This window comes from Cyprinus carpio, chromosome A19 (genome assembly GCF_018340385.1).
Source record: "Cyprinus carpio isolate SPL01 chromosome A19, ASM1834038v1, whole genome shotgun sequence".
Lineage (NCBI taxonomy): Eukaryota > Metazoa > Chordata > Actinopteri > Cypriniformes > Cyprinidae > Cyprinus > Cyprinus carpio.
The window spans coordinates 2075832-2102901 of NC_056590.1; the positions used below are offsets into that span (position 1 = coordinate 2075832).

The 27070-nt window shown below is 39.0% G+C and overlaps 1 protein-coding gene across 1 annotated transcript in view; it reads left to right on the plus strand.

Annotated features, from left to right (window-relative positions):
* Positions 1-7467: 7467 nt before the first annotated feature.
* LOC109078375 (forkhead box protein O6-like) overlaps positions 7468-27070 on the plus strand; it is a 31771-nt gene continuing 12168 nt past the window's right edge. The window contains exon 1 of the mRNA XM_042776049.1: positions 7468-8799. Within this exon, the coding sequence (XP_042631983.1) occupies positions 8341-8799 (459 nt within the window). The 5' untranslated portion in view covers positions 7468-8340. The remainder of the gene's footprint in view (positions 8800-27070) is intronic.

Sequence of the window (27070 nt, forward strand, 5' to 3'; positions counted from 1 at the left end):
CATGCACATTTTGTGATGCATTCATGTTGGTCACTTGGATCCGTCCCACTGACCAGGAGAAAGCTACTTGTATTGAAAGTGACTTCTGTGTGAGCTGTGCTTCATGGCAACAGTATTCACAAAAGACGATGCCTGCAAAACTGTGGGGAAATTTCACTAATGTAAAAGAGATTTCAGAATGCAATGTAGAAAATCTAACCGTGTGCATGTATCTGCTTAGAGCATTACTCTTTCTCCCAGTTGTCTGTGACTTTCAGTACATCTCTTTCAGATTCCCATCTGAGCTTGTGAAGCCAGTAAACTAGAAAGGATTATCATGGCGACACCCACTGAGGAGGAGTGGTACGGGACGTGCACCTACATTCCACTTCCTCCTTGAAGTCCCCTCCTCTGTCAAGGGGTGAGATTAATCGCTCGTGTTGGATTTTTGCACATTAAATCACTCTCTTAGACAGTCAGATCCCCACAATTGACTTATCATATCTTTCCTCTAGTCCAGCGGTTTTCAACCAGTGGGGCGCGACATTCCCTTGAGGATTTATGAATATGAGTTAGCAAATCTTTAGCCATCCACTAGGGGGCAATCTGACTCCCACTGCTGCTCGACACAGTTAGAGCAGAGTTGGCTCGAGTATCAGTCACGCTTATTGACAGTGTAAGATGATTTATGGTTAGCCATGTTGGAAATCCAACCATGGATAGGCATGTTGTTATCCCAGAAAAATGTTCAGCCATCGCACTGAATCAGGTAAACTGCTTATACATTTAGGTTTCAGTATAATTACGCACGCTAAACCAGGGGCGGTTCTAAACCCTTTTTAGGTGGGTTTCAGCCCCCCATCTATCACCTTACCCCCCAAAACTATCTTAACAATCAGGCCAGTGCTGCTTCCAAGTTTTTCATTCTCATATGTTTTAAGTCTTGTCAGTTTAAACACTAAAGTAATTTTAAGCCATTTAAGCCCAAGACATCTCAATGCGGTACTCACGCGCTGTAAAGAAGCGTTTCTATGCGCACTGCGCGCGCACACATGTGAAGTGCACAAACAGATAGCCTTCTCAGACAGCAGGTGAATACCAATAGTTGTCTTGACAAGTAACATTGTAAGCACAGTCAGTTGTTTTAAGTGAACATAAAAAGTAAAGAAAATATCAGATTTTCATCAGTAAATGGATCCGTGCATTTCTTATGTAAATAATGTTAATTAAAAAGAGCAAAAGAAAAATTGTTCGCTGCTGTAATAGCTTTAATGGATGTTTTGCATTTATGTCAATGTTAATAAAGTAATACGGTGTTAATTTGTTTGTGGGGGGTGGGCGCGAGTGAAATTAGACAAACTTGGGGGGGCGCATGTCCTAAAATGTTGAAAACCCCTGCTCTAGTCCAAGTGCACTTCCAGATCTAAATCCTGCACATGAGTCCTATAGAGCAGGAGGCCATATTCCGGTGTGGTTTCCACATCTTAAGAATGAAAAAAGAAAAAGAAACTAGGACTCGACTCACATCCAAGCAGGAAGTATTAGTCAAAGTATCGCATGTTGCCAACCCAGAGGGAGTGAGCCCCAGCACTCTCTTTTTGGACAGGCTCCCGTAGCCCCGAGCCAAACGCCTTTCCCTCCCTCCCTCCCCCCTCTCTTCCTCACATGCGGTGACATTGGGAGGCCACACTGTTGGCGGTGTCCCAGGTGTGAGGAGGAGATACATTCCTGGGATGGCCATCGGCTCTGCCAGGGCAGGAACGCCCAACTTCCCCTCTTCCCCACTTCCCCGCCCCACTCAGACAAACAATCTAAAAACTATAACTTGTGTAACACAACACCAGCAAGCTGAGAGAGAGAGAGAGAGAGAGAGAGAGAGAGAGGAAGGAGGGCTGAAAGTAAGAATACCAGAGAACTAGGCAATGGTGAAGGGAACATGAGGACACGTCAGGAAGGAAGAATAAAGAGTGAGAATTTAACACTTGCTAGCTTGCTCAAATTTCTCTTATCACACCTTAATAGGTAGAGATGACTATAGGTAATAATTTGTAGGTTGATTTTCCGGATAAGTGCACACAGTGCAGTTTTGTGGTGCTTGCTCTGTTGGGGAATCCTTTGAATCATTTGGGAAAATGTGTGCAAATTTAACTGTAAAATATTGTAAAATGCTACGTCCCTGTGTAACACTTCACATTTGATGGTATTTTGTTTAAACAATCATGTTTTGTTAACTTCTGTTGTTTAATGAATGTTTATTGCATTATTTAAGTGTCGTGTGTTACCATGATGGTGATTAGTGTTTGCATGGATGACTGTGTGCACCATCTGAATATTAGTATATACTTCAGCTTGTGGAAAAGCTGCTTATAATGACTTTCTTCATTATTCTTCTTGTGGCTTTCTCTTGTACCAGCTGCATTGTTATGGTGGTTTTCAGTATATGTTAAAGGTAGGAAACATTTTAGTAGTACTGTGTGTTGTTGAAAATGAAATTGTCTTGTTTTGTGACTTAGAGTTTTATACTTTAAATTTTACAAGTTTTTCTGTAAATATGTTTACATTTTTGCTGTATTGCTTACAAAATTATCCAGGTACTTAACTGTCTACTGTAGGAATTATAGAAGGTAATTTTGTCAAGGTTGGGGTTTGATCAAAAATAAATAAATAAATGCAATCCTGATTGGTGATTTTAGTGGTGCAGAAATAAGGCACTTCAGCTTTAAATAGTAATGTTTCTTCTTATTTTAGTTATCAACACACTTGCTTTGCAATTTGTAACTATTATTCATATAATTTTAACATTTTAAATTTTTGTTTGATTTAAATGAAACAAATTCAGAAACACTTTATGTTAAGGACCAATTTTTTCTATTAACTAGTTGCTTATTAGCATGCTAGCATTAGCATACTGGCTGTTTCTTAGTACTTATAAAGCTCATATTAATGCGTTGTTCTGCATATTTAAGATCCCTTAATCCACTCCATAATTAGACTTTTAAAAAATGACTGACTATTAAAGGGATACTCTTATCATTTTGTCATTAATCACTTACCCCCATGTCGTTCCAAACCCGTAAAAGCTTTGTTCGTCTTCGGAACACAATTTAAGATATTTTGGAAGAAAACCTGGAGGCTTGAAACTGTCCCATAAACTGCCAAATAAATAACAGTGTCAAGATCCAGGAAAGTATGAAAAGCATCATCAGAATAGTCCATCTGCCATCAGAGATTCAACCACAACATTATGAAGCGACGAGAATACTTTTTGTACATGAATTAAACAAAAATAACGACTTTATTCAACAATTCCTCTCCTCTGTGTCTCTCCAAAACTGCGTAGCACCATTTTGGCAAATCTGGGGTACGCTCTTCTGTGTCAGCAGCGCTGCACCGATGTGCTGTTTTCATTCAAATTGAAGCATAAAAACACGTAAAAAATGTATCTTTGTGGCGTGGCTGACACAGAAGAGCGTAAGCCGTCTGTGTACTGCTCTGATTTGTCAAAATTGCACTACGCTGATTTGGAGAGACACAGAGGAGAGGAATTGTTAAATAAAGTCGTTATTTTTGTTTTCTTCATGTACAAAAAGTATTCTCATCACTTCATAACATTACGGTTGAATCACAGATGGCAGATGGACTATTTTTATGATAATAGAAACTTTCATATGATACTTTCCTGGACCTTGACACTGTTATTTATTTGGCAGTCTATGGGACAGTCTCAAGCCTCCCTGTTTTCATCCAAAATATCTTAAATTGTGTTTCGGAGATTAACAAAGCTTTTACGGGTTTGGAACGACATGGTGGTAAGTGATTAATGACAAAATTTTAATTTTGCAATGGAGTATCCCTTTAATACATGACTGTGATTGTGAAGATGGTTAGCATGATTGCTAGGGCATTGATATGGGGTGCACTGACTTAAGACCAAAGCGACCACACATGTCTGTATGCCTTAGTTTAAACGAGTATCCAACATTTTAGCAAATCTGACTCATGTCCGTTTGGTGGATCACTTATTTTGTTAAGTGAACTCTAGTAAATTGGGTCTGGCAACAGTGTATGAATGATTGTTTAAAATACAGTAGTGCCTCAGCTCAGTTATGCTGTCTCATACACCTCCTGAGATCAACAGGGATATATGGTAATGGACATAAGCAGAAGACACTACTCTCAGTTGTACGTATTTATATGAGAAGGTCTCTTGGTATCGTGCTGATGTAGATCTACCAGTTACTGACTCTGAATAAACCAATAAAATTTCATCACTTAAAAAACAACAACAACAACAACAAAAAAAAAAAACAGTAACAGTCCAAATGATTGCATCTGAAAACTGCAGTGTCAATGTCAACAATCCCTCATACATTGCCCAGGTACACCCTTCAGTGTGAATCAGTTTTGTTTTAGGTATCGGTAGCTCAAAATAAGCACCAAAGATTGTTTAAATCACTAATCCAAAGTATGAGCAATATCCTCAGCAAACGCCACTAATTAAATGTACAAAAAGGAGTGTGTCAGAGACACAAATATACAGTATGAAGAGAACAAGAAGTGGGGTTGGGGACAATGCAGTCATAAATCTCACTTTAAATCATTTTAAGCATATTTATTTGATGCCCTAGATTTGCTTCCCTGTGACGGACCCCTGGTTTGAGCGCAATGTAATCTCACTGACAGAACTCTGATGTGAACGCTCGAGGCCCGCTTCAAACCCAACAGCAATTGCATGTTTACTTCCTTTAATTTGCTGTCAAAGAAATTCTCGATCACCTCGGTGAGTGCATGCATAAGTGTCAGCATTAGTGAGATACAAACTAAACAGTTGAGAAGAGCAATTAAAGATAGAAGATCTGCTATGCAGTGATAGTGTGATAGCTCCTCAAAGTTTAGTTCATTCATCTTCGTTCATTCATTTACGGATTTGTGTTTTCACACACAGACGAAACAGTGTGACATTATATACCTCTGTATATAAATACAATGAAAATTCATGTCTTGCACACTTTAATGCCCTTTGAATGCAACATATACGCTCTCTTCAAACAGCACACTTTATTGGGCACATTGGAACACAAAGTAACCTGCCAATGAAATAAAACAGTACAAACAACAAATAAATAAATAAATAGAAATGTTAAATATTATATACAAAAAATATCAAACCTTTGTTTTGGTTTGCACAAATAATAATAATAATAATAATAATAATAATAATAATAATAATAAATAAAATAAAAAAAGTGTGACAGACTGGCCAGCTTGACATTCAAAAAAATTAGCCATTATCAACTTTTTTTTTTTTTTTTTTTACAGCTGATATCTTGATTATATAATTGACTGACATTCTGAATGCATGTTACTGTACTTTTATTGTGTTTACTTACTTTATGGTTACACAACCGCAATAAAAATATGATACTGAATTTTTGGTTTGGTGGATAGAATTCCCACAAAATTATTATAATTGAAGGTGTTTTGAAACCTTCATACAAAACCACAGCTATAGTGAAAACTCACATTTGCATAACTGGACAGTGACAATAAATCTTATGTAGCTCTTGTGACAACTTGCCCCGGTCTCCTCAAAATCACAGCACAGGGTCTTATGTATTTACCCCGGGCTCTCACAGCAAAGACGAATATGCCATTAAATCTGTTCAGTTGGCTCAAGCTCAGTGTTTTCATTCCGTACTGTAGGAGTCACACCACATTCCTGTTACAACTTCACTGTGGTGCTTAAAAATCTCCTTTTCAAAACCACAGGCCCATGTGTTGTGAATTAAACCTCTGTTCGTTCTCATTTACAGCATTTCTCCCTCTTATCCCTACCTTCCTGCATGTACCTCTCGCTCTCCCTCTCTTTTCCACATGTTGTGTTGTAAAAGCAGCATTTAATCACGATGAAAGCATTCCACTACAGAGCATTGGAGGATGAGGTTGCCATTGACGACCAGCTGTCAATGGTCCACAGTTACGTCACCGTTGGGGGATTTTCCACCCGAGAAGGGGGTTACGGCTTTTATACAAGCAGATTGTTACCGCCCACCTGTGCCTCGGGACAGCCAATGAGCGCGGAGCATGTCCGCGAGCCCCGCCCTCCTGTCAGATTCTATAGGCTCCCGGCGTGGGCGGAATCCCCTCGGTCAATTTATCAGCGAGTCACACACACACACACACACACACACACACACACACACTCGCGTCCCGCCCACCGCACTTGTTCATAGACAAGAGAAACGCTTGCCAAGAGCCTTCCTTTCCAAAAGAAGCGCACCCCTCCTCATCCGAAGCACGTTTTGGCAGAATGTTTCTGGCGCTGCAGTGTCTCTCATGGATAATATGATGTTGGGGTGGCGATTATCTACTGACATGCATCCATGAATAGCTGCTCTCGACCGTTTTTCACGGGAACTGTCATCATGTGGGCAGTAAAGCCGTGTTAAATGCATGCATGGCCAGTGCGGGCCGCGGGGATTTCACGCACTCTGCTCACATCCCGCCGCCTGACAACGCAACAGGTTGCACTGCATTTCCGAAAACGAACGCTGACAAATTCTATTATAAATAAATTCATTGCAAAATCTAGAAATATATGGCAAGCTGTTTGGACATTATTCAATTATTCAGTAGTATTCATTCATTCACACACACACACACACACACACACACACACACACACACACACACACACACACACAAATATATATATACATGCTTATATAACAGTAACAATAAACAATAATGTTTGGTATCTTTTGAAGTTTAACTAGTAGATATAGATATAGGCCTAGCACTAAATCTATCAAATGACAATTTTTGCCATTAATATATTTTCCACAGATCCCCATATTCAATTTCAACTTGTATGTATTCCAGTTTATTGTATCTATTAGTTTAAATACTGACTGTTCCAGTTGATTGGACCTTGTGATGCTGAAAACTCATCACTACTAGCTATTCATAACTATTCAGTTTCCAGTGTTCCTAGTACTAACTGAACAGACACTGTACAAACCACATTACAGCAGACACCAAAGTTTATTCCATTTGGAAATAGCTTTTTTTTTTTTCATTTTATTATTATTTTTTTTTTTAATTGAATTATATTAGGCCTATATTGGATTCAATTCAAGTATAGTGCATAACGATAGTGAAATTGAAAGTTAAAAGTGGTTGTTAAAGTAGGATTACTTAGTAGCCTAGTTGAAAAAAGTACACTGGAGGAACAATTTTCATATAGAAACATCTAGTAAATTTCACAGGTAACTACAAAGAAACAAGCAACACATTGAAACAAATGTGAAAATGTTATGTAGAAAACTGAGATAGCTATTATTTTCTTATAAAACATGCTCCAATAATATTTGTTTTATTTACTACTTCGAAAAATCATTTTTACATTGTACTCAAAATAAATGCTAAAACGACTTGCCATTAGAGATGGACGTGCAAGGAAATTCTGCACATGTAAATCTTTCTAAAGAGGCAGGAATGTTGTGTGGAAGATGCGCGTCCCCCGGATAAACCTGTTCTGGAGGGAGTGACTTGATTCAAGCGCCGTCCAATTATCTGATAGCAGCATTTATCCGCCGCTACAGCCCCGTCTAGTCATCCGCAAACAGGCGTGAACCGATGTGGAAGGAATGTTCGGCTGAATATTTTATCTAACGCAGCGAAAAGAAAAAACGCGTGGGGAAATTCATAATCGGGAGAAGACGCGGCTGACTTGTGCGGCTCCATTCACGCGACCCTATTTTTAGGGCGCTCGAGCCGTGTCTACTATCAATAATAGTGGCTGCGCTCGCGTGAGAGACCGCTTACAAATCTGCGGAGGGAAAAAAAAGGGACGGGAGAGCTCCAGACAAACGGAAACTGTGGCCAGACTCGAGAGGAAGTCAATTGATTTCGCCCTTCTTGATGTGATAGATTTACAAGCTTTGCCCAGCGTGTCTGTCAGACCGTCTGTCAAAGCAATCAACAGTTGGTGCGAGCGCGCGATTAAAGGGACTTTGCATGCACGAGACGCTTCAGTGATGGGTGTGTGATTTCAGCACCTCAGCCCTATGGACACCCGCTTGCGTGTGACTGAATTGTTCAGTAATATGGAAGACAGACTGTTGCATGTCGTGATGCATTGGATGCTTTTGCGTGTTTAGTAGCCTACATTACAGCAGAATAGAGACACGAGAATGAGCAGACTATTCACGGCTCCCGGTGCTTTTGCTCTTATTCACGTTTTGAATTTGGTGTAAAAAGACTACAGACAGAGAGAACCCCACACAGTCCATCCTTACTGGATTTAAGGGCGCATTGTTGCTTTTCCCTTGACCTTGCCTTTTGACGCTCAAAAGCAGCATGTTAATGATGGAGAGCAGCGGGGTAGACGCGCATCAGGTTGAATTGGACGCCGACTATGAGCCGCACTGCCGCCCGAGGTCGTGCACCTGGCCGCTGCCGTGTCCGGAGGAGGAGAGCCGCGCGCTGCCGGTGAAAGTGGAGCCGCGCAATGTGCCGGCGTGTCGAAGCGGAGGGGCGCCGACGGAGTTCAAGCATCCAGCCGGCGCCCCTGCCCCTATCGCGGCCGCCCCTGCGTGCATGTCCGGCGCCGCGCTGGATGTGTCCGGCCAGCTGCGCAAATCCAAGTCGTCGCGACGGAACGCGTGGGGCAACCAGTCGTACGCGGATCTGATCACGCGTGCCATAGAGAGCACCCCCGAGAAAAGGCTCACCTTATCGCAAATCTACGACTGGATGGTGCGATTTGTGCCCTATTTCAAGGATAAAGGAGACAGCAATAGCTCAGCCGGCTGGAAGGTACGGTTACCACCTGATCGTATGTGTTAGAATTGCATGTTCTGCGCTCGTCATGTAGGTATCTTGCATTTCACAAAAAGCTGTCCTTCGCTCGTGCCAGATACCTACATGCTTTTGACACGTTGTGGTGAAGGCTGTTCCCTAAATCATGCATTTGAAACGTTTTCACAGGGAGGAGAGCAGACGGGCTAGAGTTCAGTGAGTTCATTGCTCTTACAATATTTTAAATCTACAATAGTGTCCGTCTATGACGCAATAATGGCGTTTATGACGCGTTGAGCTGGAGAGCTGGAGTGCGCGGGCCGCGCTCGTAAGGCAGGTCACCTGGGGGACACGCACGGGTCCGGTCAGCTTCCCCGCGCGTCGGCCACGCACGCACTCACGCAAGCGCGCCTGTCTGTCTGCTCTGAGATCTCCAGAACGCACCCTCCTCCTCCTAACCCCTTCCTCCCTCCTTCCCTCCCTCCCTCTTCCGTCTCTTCTTCAGTCCTGACATCCATCCAAAAGACTATGGGAAATAAAATAGGCGGTGTAAAATTGTAATTAAAACATTACATAATCGAAGAGGGTTATTTAGTGAAGCAAATGCAACCGCATAATTGCACCACATTGGTTGGCAAAAGAATAAACCACGCTGAATGTTTCAGCTGTTCATTTTTTGTGTCATATGGTTCAAAGGTTTTAATTAGATTTCAAGATTTGATATTTTGAACTGTATGCACATGCTCTCACAAGCTTCATGGAGAACCCAAGGGACCTCTGTCTGTCTGTCTCTCTCTCGGTTCCCTCAGCACCAACATCTGAGTTAGAAAATGATAGTCAGACACTGAATTTGAATTCTGTTTCTCTCTGTGGTTTGTGGCTTTCTGGCAAGCATTTCAGATCACCGAGATCACATCACAAAACATCCAGAATGACAAACAATTGTGAAGTGTTTTCTTTCAACTGACTGGAGATGTTAGATACAATGAAAAAACATTACAGAATAAAAAGCCAGAAGAACATTTATTTATATATATATATATATATATATATATATATATATATATGTATAAGGGGACAGAGTTAATATTGTTAAAACCTAAAGTTTAATTAATAATATGAATACTAATTTAAAAAATACATTAAAAGATCTATTGCTCCATTTACTCTTGATTTAAGATTATGGCGTGCTCTTGTTCAGATTCATCTTGTCTCACAGAATGTTTTTGTTTTTCATATGTGTGCAATAGTTGATGCACACATGCCTTTTATTACATCATCAAAACAACAGGAGTGTTTAATATTTCTAAATGGGATATTTACCTCATGCTAGACCCTTGTTTTCTCATTGGATATAAAGGACAAAGAGATGGACTAAACTAATCTTAAGCCTGTAGTTCTGAACTGAAATTAAATCTGGTTTAATTCCTTTTACGACTTGTTTGTGCTGCCCAGGGATGCGCAGCTGTATGTCGCTCATATGTTTCCATAAGGCCAGAGATTTGATTGGCCGGCAGGAGGAGAAAATGGAGAAAAACAACTTGATTCAATCAAAATAAGGTTGTGGAAAACAGACCATGCTCACACATGTTGGCCACATAACATTTGGCGGCGGATTTTAATGCGCATTTAATTCTGACACATGCGGGCCTGTGCGCTACACACAAAAACACGCAAACATATTTACTTAGGAATGTGTAGAACCTCCTCAGCACTCTTATACAAGATAGATAGATAGATAGATACATCTGGAGGCATCACATATGTGTGTGATCTCAGACAGAGATCACACACAGCCAGTGCCATTGAAAGCAGTCTTTAATAGCTGTTGTGTAATTCTGTCCGAGAGCGGCTTCTTTAAACTGTGGCAGCCGGTTTCGTGTCTCCCGGCTGGGCTTGTCTTTGGCATCAGTTAGCTGCTATTAATGTGGAGGCTCAGATTATGGCTGTTGTATGGCGGGCAGAAGGGCAGAGTAGAACATGCATGGCTCATTCAAATGACCAATGTGGTTCACGGAGGGATGCTATGTTGGAGGGTTTTGCTTTCATGTTCGCATTCTTTTAAAGTGTCTCTATGTATCTGCGGTGTAACATGAGGTTTTCAGATGATCCCACTGATGTGAGGCATCTTGTATAATCGTACACCAAGAGTGTGTCACATCCTGCAACTGGCTGTTGAGACGAATGGAATCACTAATCAGATTTCCTCAAGCCTTCCAAGTATTTATTGCGTTTATCTGTGATTTAAAAATAAGTAACAGGATGGGGCTTACCGTTAATGCATGTGTGTCTACAGCGGTTTATAGGTTTTTCCAGACACAGAGAATATATACTGGAGCTTTATCTATAGCCAAAGTTAAACTCTATAGCTCAGAGGTTGCTTTTTCAAAGAACTTAATGGAGTCATCTTTTATTTAAATATCTATTTTTTTTTCAGATATTTTTCCTTAAGGAGAAATAAAAACAGACACAAATGATAAAGTTGTTGACATACAGTAAGAGTTTAGAGCTATAAAATGAATGTGGATGGAAGAGCTCAAAACATTCAGTCTGGAAAGAGATTGATGAGAATCTTGATAATCAGATGAAACGTTGTTTTGTTTCTTTGTGAAGATCAGGAAACTTCAGCAAACGTCTTTATTTTATGTAATCTTATTCCTTGCTTTGAGAAACAATTTAAATATTAAGAAGGACTCATTTGTGATTGTTGGGACTTATAGGCATATCTAGGATACCTATGCAGAAAAAAGGGGAGAGGAGTTCAATTTTGAGTTAACAACACTTTCCTTTTATCTTCATTGTTGTAACTCTATAACTTGTCTTGAGCGTTAATGTGAGAGGAATAGGCATAGAAACAGTAGACGAGGTAATGAGCACACATAGTATTGAAAGAGCGTGTAATAGACAGAGATACATGAGCAGCAGTGGCAGTAATTTTGTAATGATTGACTGGGCTCCTCAGTCACCCCAGCTGTGGCAGCGCTGGCCAGCCTGGCATTGATGCAGGGCAGATCTCAGTGCCAGGTTATTTGGCCAGAGCAGTGGTTCAGTTGGATGCCTTCAGCTCTGGAGAAACACTGTCACTGTTACTCCCACAAAGACTGTGTAGAAGAAGTGACTGCAACACAGTCGGCATCCAGAGGATGATTTGAAGAGCGCTGAATAGTGAAAACTCTGCATTTACAACATGGAAGCTGGATTTCCTTTAGAACTAGATAATAATGAGAAATATGCATATATTAATCTGACATAGAAATAAATTATATGAGGGTTATATATGAGGTTTATGGAGATGAGATCAGTGGTGAAGATATATGGAAGGAAAAATCACAAAGGCTTATTCAGATTAATCTATGAAACCTTCTGATGTATGTTGTACACAAACATTGGCAAGTCCATTGTGATTGGCTGTAGAGATGTCATTATACCAGCATTGACAATAATTACAATGATATGTAAAAAAAAAATATATATATCGATATAATGTTAGAGCTACATTAGTAACTCGGTAGCAGTAGCTGCATCTGGTTGATTCTCCAACATAGTAGGTGGCAGTATTGCACTAAAACGCTGGTTGTTCCCCATCATAAAAAAAAAAAAAGACACAATGTACTAATACCGCCACACAAAATTATGTCGGAGTAGATGCCAGATGAAAGCTAAGTAAGACAGATGAATGTTACTAACAGCATTATATATTTATTTAATTTCTACAGATATCATGACAATATCATTATCATGAACTCTTTAGTAGTGAAAACCTGCCCCGTGTTCCTCTCCAGTCTTTTATTGGGGTGACACGAATTCCAGCAAATTCACACAGTTCTATACGTCACAAACACAGCTATGGTTGGTTGTTTTACACACCGTGGTTCTTAGCCAGAATAAGCATGTACAGAATAAGCCAATATTCATAATATCAAAAATGATTTTAGAAAAGGTCTGCAAGAAGGCGACCTGATCCACTGGCAAAAATGCTAAATGTTGGTTGCTCTGTTGGTTTGACATCATCTATTGCTAGTTTACTCCTGCTTTTAGCAGGTCATACATATTTAAAATTTACATTTCGCTTCCAGGAAAATGGACCAAACATCTTGCATTTGGGAGTGTATAGAAATCTTTGTCCAGTAATATACTCTATAAGATGAGAATGTTTGTGTTTTAAAGTCAGCATGAAATTAAAATTCATTCTATCTATTTTGTAGATGCAGGTTATATTCTTGTTGTGAATGGTGCAACCATATATATGCATCATCAAAAAAAAAAAAAAAAAAAAAACACCTTACCTAACTTTTAATCAAAGTGTTAGAACTGGATCTTCTGGTAAAACAACAGACTTCTCTCTCCAATCATTTAGTCCGTTTAAACTCCACCCCTCCAAATATGCATTCATTTTTATTTATTTTTTTGAGTGCAACAGCCACATTTCAAAATCCAATCAACAACCAATGGTTAAGAAACAAGTCCCTGTCTTACTTATTCGAACTGCAATAGGGACCGGACCTTTTGTCTTGCCCAAATTTCCTGTTTCAAAAGGAAATAGGCAATACACACAATGCAATGCATAACTATTTTACATTTTGGTGAATTGGTGGTGAATGCACATAATTTTGTATAATCTCATTTGTATATTTTCTCCTTTCGCTCCACTGACGGTTAGCTTTAGAGTTAGGGGTGGACCTTCATGTTTATATTTTATTTTCCTAAAAATGGTATGTTTTTGTGTGAATCCGATTGTACAAATTCATACGAATTTTCCACCAATTTATCAAAACTTTGAAGAATAATGTGTTTATGTTCTTAAAGAGTTGCACTCGTCAAGCCATTTCACTGGGTCTGTATGGGCTGTAATGCACTGACTGTTACAATATTGCCAATGAACTTTGCTCCCTAAAACCTTAATTATAAAAAAAAAAAAATAATTGTACGAGAAGAAGTAAAAACTCTGTTTGACATTCTATACATATTCTATACATTGATGTGTTGCACCACATTGCCATTGTATAGTTGGATACTATTTGTGCATTATTAATTGCATGTTCTGGAATTGTTTGTTTGCGTGTGTGAGACGGGATTTCACGTCCAGGGGGGTGCAGCTCTCGTTAATAATTCAGATGAGGCTCGTTATCACGGCAGCACAGATCCTGCTCTGATTCCACCTTAATTAAAGCTCTGCTCGCACACTCTCCACACACACACACACACACACACACACACACACACACACACACACAAACAATCCAGGCCTCCACACACTCACACACACCGTTGAGTGTCACATGCTTGCACCTTTTTCCGTTCCTGTGCTTTCAGAAAAATTCTACAGTAATGTCGCCACAGACTATGTATTATATTCAGACTTCTTGGTGTGATTTTTCACCTGGTGTTGCCGCCCACAGCGGTTTAGCATCAGAATCAAGTAAGTTAGATGAAACGACAGACGCCTCTGTGACCTCTGACCCCGACCACAGATACTTGCTAGAGCCTGTACGCATTGAAGACAATTGACTCTGAAGCCTGGCATGTGCTGCTATTATCAGGTGCTTACATATTTAATCAGATCTTCATAAGACCCCCCCACCGGAGCTCTGGGCAAACTGAGATTGATGAGCTTTAATGGGCGAGAGGAGAGCAGCCATGATTAATGCATGCGCAGAGGAAAGCCTGGCAGATCCAGATCCAGTCGGGCACTTTCCACTGTATGACTGACCCTCGTCTCACAGAGCAGACTCTGACCGTCCACACTGAGTCTGGTCCACTTTGCAGATTACTCAGGCTCAAAACACCAACTTAGACAGGAAAAGAGAGTGTAGCATTTAAAGTGAGCTTTTGTCTTGCACTGGATTCAATTCAATTGATTATTCCACAATAATGAACTTTAGATCAGGCAGACGTTACATTTTTATTTGGCGCGAATGTAAATAAGGTCATGAGGTGTGTACAAACTGTTGTACAGAAAACAGTGCAGAGATGTATGCATTTATTCAGCAATGATGCATTCAATTGACCAAAAGTGACAGTAAAAGCATGTATAATGTTACAAAAGATTACAGTTTCAGTATTTAAAAAAGTGTTCTTTTAAATTTTCTATTCATCAAGGAATGCTGAAAAAAAAAAAAAAAAAAAAAAAAAAAAAATATTATATATATATATAAATATATATAAACAAACACACACAAAATTCAGATATATTATGCAGCAACTATTTTCAATAATGATAATTATCAGAAATGTATCTTGAGCAGCAAATCAGCATGATTTCTGAAGACTGATGCTGAAAATTCAGCTTTTCATCTCAGGAATAAATTACATTTTATTGATTTAAATTGTAATAATATTTCACAACCCCAAATGTGTTAATGATACCGTCAGTTAGATCTATAATATCGAGGGGATCTGTGTTATCACCCGTCAGGTAAAAATCTCATATTGAGCTACATAATATGAGTTATAATTTATGTTTGTAACACAAAGACTGCAAAAAAAATAAAAAATAAAAATCTATCTGCTCAAGAGGCAGGGGGAGAGCAGGAAGCAGGTGACAAAAAGATTTTAAAAAATGAGCAGAGTTGATCAAATAATCTTAGTTGCGTCATTCCCAGTGCTCAGTCTGACTTCATCCTACAGAATTTCACCCGTATTTCAAAGGTATTTCTTGTCATGGAAAAAAATGCAAACTGTTTCTCTCTCCACATATTTCATTCTGAAAACACTGTATTTGAATATTCACTTTCTGGCTTGTATATTTTATTTGCATAACTAAATGGGAGATAAGCGTGTGTGTCTGTGTGCTGATGTGCCTGTGTGTGGTGAAATATTTTGTGGATTTTGTTTGTCAGTTTGATGAAAATGGGTCAGGATGCAGCGTTTAATATGCTGCCCATGTCACTGCTAGCTCTCAGACACGACACATAGCCTGGAATGAACCCTCGTGGCACGTCTCCCCGTGTCTCGCTCGCCGCTCTCATTCTCTCACAGCTTCTCTCTCTGGATTGTAGCTTTCTCGTTTGTATGATTTATCTTTTACACAGATCTATTCATATTTCTCGTCCCCTTTTTTTCTGAAAGCTCATAAAGAAGTGTATAGATAATTTCTTTTAGATTTTATATTATCATTTGGAAGCAGTCCTAAAGGCTTCTAATGGGATCAAAGGAGAATTCTGCAAGAATCCAATATGATGAACTGAAAATTCCAATTGTTGTTTTTATTAATTTCATCTTTTATTTTCTATTATTGTTATTATTTTAGATTTTCTGTTTATCCACTCTGTCATATGCGTGGAATACCCAGATGACCTACTAAATTTTTCCAAACTCTGTAGTGTGTAATATACAACAGAGCTCAGTGTGTGCAACAGTGTATCCCACAATGCAGTGTTCTTCAACTGACCTTATAATTCCAGTGTGACCGACACATCCACACTGGGTTTTTTTTTCTTGACTTCGTCAGACTGCCAAGAGTGAGGATGTTTTTATCGGATGTTGGTGGTCAGTTGTGACGGAAGTCTTTTGTAATCCATATAGTCTGGAATAAACGACAGTTGCACAGTTCCAGCATCTGGGGTCATTTCATACTGATAAGCAACAATTGTAAATGACACAGTCAGAGTTGCCAAGTCCACTAATAACACGCGACTCTGGGCTTCTTTCGTTGAGTTGCATGAAAAAATCCTTTTTGCTTTCCAAATAAAAGAGTGGTTTCAGTTTAATATGCTGCAAGTTCATCTATTGGTAATAAATAATATTGATGAAAATAAATAATCAAATAATACTGTGCTTGTATTTGAAGCTGTGGTTGCTTATTTGCAGGAATTAAATCATTAACAAAGTGCACATGAATCCAGGCTTTAGAGGATTCTTTAGGATTAGTTTCAAATTATTCTAGAAAATCCATTAGGGATCTTGAGCATATTCCTTAAAGGGACAGTTCACCCTGTTACATTTACTCACCTTCATGTTGTTCCAAACCTGCATGGAATTCTTTCTACTGTTGAACACAAAAGAAGATATTTTGAAGAATTTTGAGAAATTCGATGCCCATTGACTTCCACTGCACAGACAAAAAAGACATTTGACTAAATATTATTTTATGTTTCACAGAAGAAAGAAAGTCATGCCGTTTTGGAATGACAAGAGGGTGAATAATGATACCATTCTCTCCTTTTTATCTCTTTAAGGATTTTAAGACGTCTTTAAGAATCTAGTGTACATTCTCTTTCTATTGCTCTAACATGCACATTCACACACTTTTTTTTTTTTAATTGGTTGAGTTATCGTCTCTATTGATTTATAGCTTCACCCCAAATTTTGACTACATCAGATCCTGGATTCCATTAAGCATCTTTATTGTCTTTGATGGCTTGCCATCGGACTCCATCAGTGTGTTAATAGTAACATTAATCTGCATATTAACTAGTGCCAAGGAAAGAGTGATGGAAAAGAAAACCACGAGGGAATTAAAAAGAGGAAAAAGACTGTTGGAAGAGCGGTGGTAGAGTTGAAACGAGACAGACATGTACTTGAAACAGTCCTTTTTACTGTTTGAAATGATTTAGATGCTATTATTCCATTTGATAACCTTACATTTTGACTTTTTCCCACAAAATTATGATTATCAAATATTATCATAAAACATAAACAACAGCTGCTTTAGCTATGCATTCTTGTACCATAGTCAGATATTCTGAATCTACAGCTCCGCGTTATTTATATTAATAGTATTTTACCCCATCCTCCATGTTTTTTTTTTTTTTTTGGACCAGTGTACTCCAGTTCACAAATTTATGAACTTTTTTTTTTATTTATTTTTTTATAATAAATAGTAGAGTGACTTTGTATAATATAATACTGGCATACTGATTAGTGCATACTGCTTAGTGAACACTGCACCTACTATGTATTTTATTTTATTATTATTATTATTATTATATATAAATATTAAATTAAACTGTTGTTGTTATACAATGCTAAACATTTGTGCTTGTGAGTACTGTCCACTTATTTTATTGGAACAAAAATGGTTATTTTGCCAATTTGTGTAAAAATGTCTACTTTAGACAGTCCAATTAAAATAATGAGTCAAATGAAAGATGTTAAACCTGGGGCTCCAGTTCATTTTTAAATGGAAGATCAGGTCAAGTGCGTTGCATTGAGGAATACAGTATTTCAAGCCTCTTCTGCTCACCAAGGCTGCATTTATTTGATCAAAAATACAGTAAAATTGTAAAATATTATTAAAATTTAAAATTCTTTTTAGACTATTTTAATATATTTAAAAAATTTAATTTAATTTATTCTAGTCATACAAAGCTGAATTTTAAGCATAATTTCTCCAGTCTTCAGTGTCACATGATCCTTCAGAAACAGTTGTGCTGCCTATTTTTTATACCATAGATAGAAAGAAACATAGAAAGTTTAAAAGAACATAATTTATTTGAAATAGATTTTTTTTGTAGCAGTGTGTAAGTCTTTACCTGTCACCTTTGATCAATTCAGTGTGTCCTTGCTGAATAGAAGAATGAATAAATAACTAAATAAATAAATACTGTATGCATATTGCAGAAATAATAAGTAGTATGTTAGCATGCTATTCTGAGTAGCCCGTGAGAGAGGAAAAAACATTAAACCCTTAAAAAGCGTGATTGGGAGACACTCAAAGACACAAATTGAGATGAGTTTGAGAATTGGACGGATATGTGGAGAGACGGCTGTAATTGTGTGACTGTGAACAGTGAGCTGGCCGGCCTGCGTTCTTCTCCTCTCAAGACAGATAATGAGAAGCCCAAAGCCAGTGGCTGTGTCCAGAATGACATACTACGACTACTCCTACTATTTCTGTATTATATATACTAAGCACAGTATGCAAAATGATGAATGCACAGAATATCCGGATGACCTACTTCGTTTGCCAAAATGTGCAATATATAAATATGTATCCCACAATGCAGTGGGGTGCCCAATGTGTTCCAGTGAACTAGAAATAATACAACATCTGTGTAACTTAGCTGACTTATTATTTTTTTTAATCATAAAACAAAAATTAATATTTTAATACAAAGCTAATTCAAAGAATTTTGAAGTGTCTGTCATTGCATGGTGTTCTATATACTTCATAAAAATAATATTCATTGTATACTGCATAGTAAGCAGTATGCAAGCATTCCATTCTGAACAAAGCAAATCTCTCTCTCTCTCTCTTTCTCTCTCTCTCCTCCCGTCTCTGTTAATGATCTTCTCGGCCTGCCGAGCTGAATCTGAGCGATGCCCACCGACAGCGCCACTCAGGCGGAAAGACACACACACTCACACACAGACATATAGAAGAGAGGAAGATCGCAGACCAACATTTATCCAGGATATATGAACAAACCCACACTGACACACAATCTCTCCATGCATCACATGTGCAGAAGCAGACCTCAGCAATTCAGCGCATGTGGAGTTCAGACTCTCTCAGTCATGCAAACACACTCGCATAATTGTGCCGGAAAAAACACACAAAAAGCCACACATAGAGTACAGAAAGCAATGTGAAGCATCAGCACAATGATAGCTGACATCAACTCTATATATTATTGTACATGTTCCTTAGTGTTCTCAGTGAAATATATGGCAGGGGTCAAAAGTGAGGTCAGATTGTGTTTATTATGACTCAACACGAGTATCTCGAGACTTCACTGCTCATTGAAAAAGAATTGATTTAATACAGTTAACATGGCTTGATATTGTATCATTGACTTCCTTGAGAAGATCAGTGGTTCGTCATATTATTAATATAAGGTTTAAGATGTAGAAAACAGTTCATGTCTCCAAAAACATAGCATTGTGTACTCACCATTTTCATCGTCCCAAGCCCATATGATTGCTTTCTTCTGTGAAAGACAAAAGCAGAAGTTCCTTACAATGAATGTGAATGAGTTTTGAGACTGCTGAGCTTTAAAAATGACTAAAGGTTACAATAAAAGTAACATAAAGCTGGTATTATGCTAAGTCTTATAAAGCCATGATAGCTGTGTGAGGAACAGACTGACATCTAAGTTACTGTACACTGAAGATCTTCTCCTCTTTTGAAACTCACAGTTCTCTCTCTTTTGCACTTGTGCATATTAACATTTTGCACGCTGTGCAAGGTTTGAATATTTTCATGAAACAATGATACTTCAGTAGTGTGTTGAATATATATATATGATGAAAGTTTGTAGCATTTTTTTTTCTAATGGAACATATTCAAACGAAACATGCCTGTCATTCACAACATGTAAAATTAAAGAGATTTTTTCAGAATTTTTCATTTAAGAGTTTTCTAAAGTGTAGGTGGTATGTGTAAAGTCATAGTCTTCATTATATATATATATATATATATATATATATATATATATATATATATATATATATATATGCAAACTCTAAGATTATAAAACCGGAGTATCATATCACGGAGTATCACTGTTTTGTGATAAGAAAAATTTGGTCAATAGGTCTTTAGGAGTCTGTATTTTAATGATATGCGAGTGTGCATGCATGTGAGGCTCTTGAATATTCACATTTTGTGTGTGTGTGTGTATAGACTTCAGCTTTTTAATGAAGTTCTCTGTTAAGTCTCCCAAAGACTTTGCATTCCTCATACCCCCCCATACACACCCCCGAGCGTACATACACAACCAAATGACCCCTCCCCCCACCGCAACACACACGCTCCTGCACACAAACACTTAAAACACACATTCCAAGCATCCTCATTAGCAATTCATGAGCTGAGTCTCATTAGACACTAAGTTTTAGCGCGGGCCTCTGAAGTCGATGGCTAGAGCTGTTATTAATATTTCATATGTCTTCCCATTGAGGAGCTAAAAAAGAAAAGAGAAGTTGCTTCGCTTTGGCTACAAAGTCGCTCGAGCTCTCCTCTTTTTCCCCTCTTCCTATATTTTCCCTTCTTTCTTTTTCCCCCTTCGTTAGACTGCTTTTACGGACTGCCTCGCTCCATCTCTCCGCCCCTCTCTCCGGCGCACAGACCCTAACTCAAACTGACTTAATTGGGCTGTCTTTGTTCGAAGAAATGTGGACCTACCTTACGTTTTCCCATAGATTCAGACCAAAGATTGAGACGAAACCCATAGGAAAGAAAAAAAAAAAATCACAAATGAGATCTCTTTAATATCGCTAAATAAAGTAATCTCAGATGTGTCTCCTCCAACATTTCAAAAAAGATCTCTAAAATGTCTCAAAATGTTTGGCAAGATACCAAAGTCTGCAATGAAGAGTCATTAGAGATCTAAAATGAACATTTATCATCAGATGAACTGAGCTGCTATCCACATTCATTATATTCAGTTGTTAAATCTGATCGGCTCAGAGTGTGCTATCAGATCCCAGAAGAAATTTAAAGATGGTGCTGATATATGCTCACTACCGAAAAATCTTGATCCTAACCTTTATCTCCATACTGAAATCTCAGGTTGCCAGACAGTGATTCCTCTATTCTGAATCATTAATATATTGCTGTATGGGACACCATTAGCCCGGAGACTATAGTATACACTATACACTTTTGATAGGTTAGTTTAAATGAAAAGTGCTTGTGAATGACTAGTTGTATAGGCACACATTAACAAGTGGATAGCTGCTATATGTCTTGTTTGTGCCTGTATTTCTCGAAGACAACTTGTAAATTAAGCATGTCTGAGAACTGTTTTTGGGAAAATTCTTTCTTGTATCCCAGCCTAATGTGCAGAGACAACGCTAAGCAAGCCATTGAAGCAAAGTTGATTTTCCCCAAAAATCTCAGTAGTGCATTCAAAACATTGCTCTTATTGTTTGAGAATCCTGACCAGGGCTGAGTTTCCCGAAAACATCGCAAGCAAAAAGTAGATCGTTGAAACCATTGGCTAGTAATGCAGTGGTCTTAACAATCAACGTAGACTTAAAAGCTTTGGGAGATGAACCCAACTCAAAAATGGTGCGAGTTTGGGGCTGGTCTGTCTGCTGATGGGAACATATTTAAAAACAATCATTATTTTTGCAGTTCCATTGCATTCAGGAGAATGAATGAAGGTGGAATGACAGGACTCTATTGGGACGAAGTCAATGGCAGACACAGAGCAGAGCTGCATTCATGTTGAATTAGAGAGATTCAGCTAATGTGGGAGAATCCCAAGTGAACCCTATAAACCCTGTAAAGAGTTTGGGGGGAGCAGAGGGGCTCGGCAGACACGCTGTGCTCTGGAAATAAACACATGCATGAATAAGTCAATAGTGGTCATGTCTCGAAATGTGTGCATAAACAAATGAGCGAATATGTGCGTGTGTGTCCGTGTGGAAGGCCAGACTCCCGTTCTCGACAGACACCACATTCCCTGTGAATGAGAAACAGACCCGGACAGAGAGACAGATAGATGTCTTTAACAGCCTGATTCGAGTCTGTGCGCAGCTGAGGAAAGAATTCCGAGAGCCCCCTCCTTCCCAAACCAACTTTATTCCCACTTTATCTGTGGGAGAATATGTGCCAGTGCTCCTCTGTCTCTCATTTAAACAGCACTGTCATGAGAGCCATAATCAAACCGAAAAAACCTCACAAAGGCAGAAGAGCAAGGCAGTATGGAACCAATTGTGATCTAACAGCAGCCAAAAAAACCATTTACATCTGAGACAGTAGATTCACTGGGTTTCTCTCCTTATTTGACCCTCTTCTCCTGAGCTTGATCAATATCATCTCCTTTTCTCTTCGTCTTCCCACGTTTTCGGTTGTCGTCTTGTTCCAGGATATTGCTTCCACTGCAGGGGTGTTGATTTGTTGCGATGGTGTTTCTTGCGTCTCCCCTGAATTTGTGTTTAATGAATCTTTTGCGCAGTGCAGCATAATTAATTTGTATTCTGTCACGTCTTTTATCAGACACACCTGTTATGACACATCGCTTATATCAGGTGTAGATTTGATAAATGGGAGCTGCGATGTGCTGTAGCACTTAATGAGGAAGCACGGAATCCAGTGTGAGAAACTTCCCAAAAGCCAGGCGAGTGTTAGGGTACTTTAACGAGCGGGGCCGGGTTGCTTTGTGACACAGTGCATGCTGGGAGGTGGCGTTCAGTGTGCTTGAGTGTTCGCTTGGAACAATTAGAGGTAGTTTGCGGCCATCTTGTGCAGTCGCCGGTGGACTAGCACAATAGGACGTGGTGCGGTAAGCCGGCGAGTCGTTTCATGGGAAAGCGCGCCTGAAAATGGCGCTCCGGAAGGCGCCCTCACTCAGTCTCTTTACAAGCGCCTCTTTTATTTTCCCTCTTTCGAACTCTATCAATTTTCCCAGCACATTCTCTCCCATGGTTTTGTGGTTAGTCTGCCACCCCTCCTCCATTGCTACCCTGCTTGCTGTGTTCTTTATAAAGTCTTTCTCTTTCAACATTATACCCATAACCCCTCTTACACCCCCAACACACCCTCATACGCACTCTGACTCTCCTACATTCAATTCCCTGTCTTCCTTTCTTTCTTTCTGTCTTTCTCTGCCTACTATGGTCAGGTCTCATGGGGAAAGACAGTTGGCAGGAAGCAGGCTTGCTGCCATAGCAACAGGATCACTCCCTCTCCCACAGGTCTCCTTAGCAACCGGTAGCTTGGCATTGTTGTATCGAGTGGACCCTATGTGCCAGGCTAACAGAGCATGAGTGTGCGTGTGTGTGTGCATGCATGTATGTAACTGAGCACATATTTATATGCTATCTCTTACTGTGAAAATGTGCCGTGACATCCAAGGCATTTTGGGGTCTGTTATGTGTATTCATATCATATATGAGTCTTTTGTCCTTTTTTATCAACTTGCATATTAAAGGATACATCTTAAATACATTAATGTTGCAGGTTTTAATTAACAATCATGTGACCAGTTGCTTCCCAATCTGTTTGGGGTTTGATTAAAGCGATAATCCAATCCCTACAACCTGCAACCGAAATTATTGATGCATGACTTAATTAATGATTTACTAATTATTTGTGCATGCTCTGCCTAGAACAGAGGATGACTTTGTGCTCAGTCATAAAGTCAGTCATAGTTAGTTTTTGCTTGTGGAGAGAGCACAACACAGAAGACTAAAGAAATGCCATTTGTTTGTTGTGAATCAGTAGGCTACATTTTTTTCTACACATTTTCTCACTTTTATTTATTCACTTCATAGTTAAAAATTCAGTCAATTTTTTAATTATTCAAATGTAATTAAATTACTCATACATTAAAACCTACACTGAAAAACAATTTTATCTATCTGTATTTTTGTTTTATTAGCCGGGTTTCCATCCAAAGTTGTGAATTTAACTTATGTGCAAAATTGGAATATCGTACAAAACATTTGCGAAACAAGCACTGTTTCCATCCAATGAGTCAAAGAGAACAAAATTGTCACTTCCTGATAAACTGGCACTATACATCACTAACAAAAGTAGGAGAAGCTACTGAATATAATAATTTTCCTATATAACAAATTACTTGAACCTCAGAATGAGCAGACGAAACACAATGAATGTGGTTATTGCTTTCGGAGGTGGATGCTGCTGTTTGGGAACGCAGTCGTTTAACAGTTCTGGGAGACAATTTTACAGAAATACTTTGATGTCAGACTTTGCTTGGACATTTCCGAATGACTACATAACAACACTTTAGATGCTGTGGAATGAGATCGCTCTGCTGGTTAGTCAGGATTTACCGCACCATAGCGCAAAGTCACATGACTTTTTTGATGCACTTGAAGGAATTTATTGGCAAAATGCATTTCCATCTCCCATTATTCACATTAACCCTTTTTCACATTAGTCAAAAACCACCTCAAGTGAGCGTAACAATTTTTTTGTGAATTGAGGCATTTTATTTCGAAAATTCAGCATTTCCATCCCTCGATTCTGATGCGATACTTCAAAATGAGCATAAAAGCAGGATGATGGAAACCCAGTTAATGTTTCATTAAAAATATTCAAACAATCTTAGATTAAGATAAGTAGTAACATGTTATCTTATGGACGAATTCTCAACATTTACTAGCATACATAACATATTAGCGGTTTATTAGGGCTTATAAAGCACATATTAATACCTTATTCTGCATGATAATATTCTAGACCCCTTAACCCTACCTAAACTTAACAACTATCTCAATAAGCAGCAACTTAGGCATAGTTAATAGTTAGTCAATAGTAAGAATCGGACTTTAAAATAAAGTGTGACCAGATACATCATAAATTAATTAAAACACAAAATCATATATAAATTAACTTAACACAAGAAGAAAAACATGGCCAGTGGGATAAGCAAAATAAGTTTTCATACAATATCTTTTGCAATTTTACTTCTCGTGAATTTTATCTTTAAGTATTACAATTATTCAATATAACTTGAATTTTATCTTGCTTTAAGGGTATTCAGATTGGTTTAATGGGGAAAAAAAAAAAAACAAAAACAAATACTTATGTACATATATTTTAAAACTGTGTACAATTATTCAATATAACTGTATGTTGTTTTATCACAGCAAGGAGGTGTGCATCTGTGCATAGGACCCAGGTGTAAGACAGTTCTTCTGAGTCTGGGCGATCTCCCACAGGTGTCTGTTCTCTCCACCTGTTGTGTGAAAGCTTAGCTAGGGATTGTCATCATTTCAGGCTGACGCTGCTCTTAGCGCTGCCCCAGTCTGGGCTGCATGCCACGCGACGACGGGGCAAACGTATGCCAGGGGGCGACTGTGCTATGCCGTGCCCTGCTACGCAATGGCGAAGAACTGGCTTTTATGCCCTGAAGGTCTGGTCAGCTCTGGCATGCAGGGTGGATTTTCCGAACCCCTGCACCGCTCTCAGATGCTCCTTAATCTGCCTGCTCTATTTTTAAACCTCCCTCCCCTCTTTTTGCTCTATCCGTCCATCCTTCACTTCCTCCCACTCTCCCTCCCTCCTTCAGGCTCTCCCCGTTCCCAGGGAACTTGGCCCAGCTCACCCAGCAGCTCCAATTAGAGCTCGGTCCAAGGGGATGGAGCGCACTAGCTGGTTGCTCCCACCTACAGGTCCCCAGGGCCCCTGGCTTCTTTTCCCTGCCTGGTCTACCTCTCTCAGGTTAGGCTAAATCTCCAGACGCGGCCCCTCCCTTCCGCCCTGGTCCCTCTGGTGGGTGGGCATTCCACAGGGAAGAGAGCGGAGAGAGAGGCCTTCTGTCGCCAAAGCATTGGCTGTAATGATGGCACTGCTCTGTTTTTAGAACATGAATGCTGGGCCTCCATCATTAACAAGACAAAACATGAAAGGTTCAGCCAAAAATTTAAATTCTGTTATTTACTCTCCCTTATGTCATCCTAAACTCAAATGCTTTTATTTTTTTTCCCAGGGATCACCAAAGCAGAATTTTCAAGAGATTGTTATAAAGTTATTTTCCATATCTCGACATTTCATGGAAAACCGTGACCATGATGGAAAATTCAACTGCAGCTTTCACACAACATTTTTCATTCCACATATTCAAACTGGTACATCATGTTCAGTTATGACATGCAGCAACCAGTGGGGTTTTGAGAGTACTTTAATGATGTCAGACTTTGTGTGACAGGTCAGTTTGGCATTTTAGCTGAAGATTATGAACAACGATGAATAATGACTTAAATTTCAGTATGTTCCCCATACAAATCTATCGTATGACTTCAGAAGACTCTGAATGTAGCATGTTAAGGCTGTAATACACTGAACAGATTTCAAATCCCACTGAAGTGCCTTTAAATGTTGACGTAATTTCCAATGAAATGGCTCATCCCTTGTTTTTAGCCAGTAGTGTTTAGTTTATTTCGCAACCCAGCAAAGCAGCACTTGACAGCTTGTGACAGCCACAAAAAAAAAAAAAAAGCTACTAGATTACCCCTTTAGACTGAATATAGAACTGTTACTACTAGAATTTTTTTTTCATAATTTCAGTAATGCAGTTTGAAAAACATGTATGCCTATTATATGCTGGTGCATGGCACCGGTGTTATCCTCATCATTGCTGTTTATAATGCTCCATCATGGTTTAAAATACAACATTCTGTGTAGAATTCAAATGAGTTTTGTGGTCCGTCCCCTCTTGCACGTATGATCCACTCTGCGATATTGTGTCTCTGGACTGGAGCACACTGTGTGCGCTGTGGAGGTTCACATGACAAATCTGAAGCTGAGTGCAGAATGATGTCATCAAAATCGTTGATCCATATTGGTGGAAGTGAAAGTTTTGAATGCTTATATCTTCTAAATGCAAACATTGTCCATGTTTTGAAGCACACTAGCTTACTGACATTA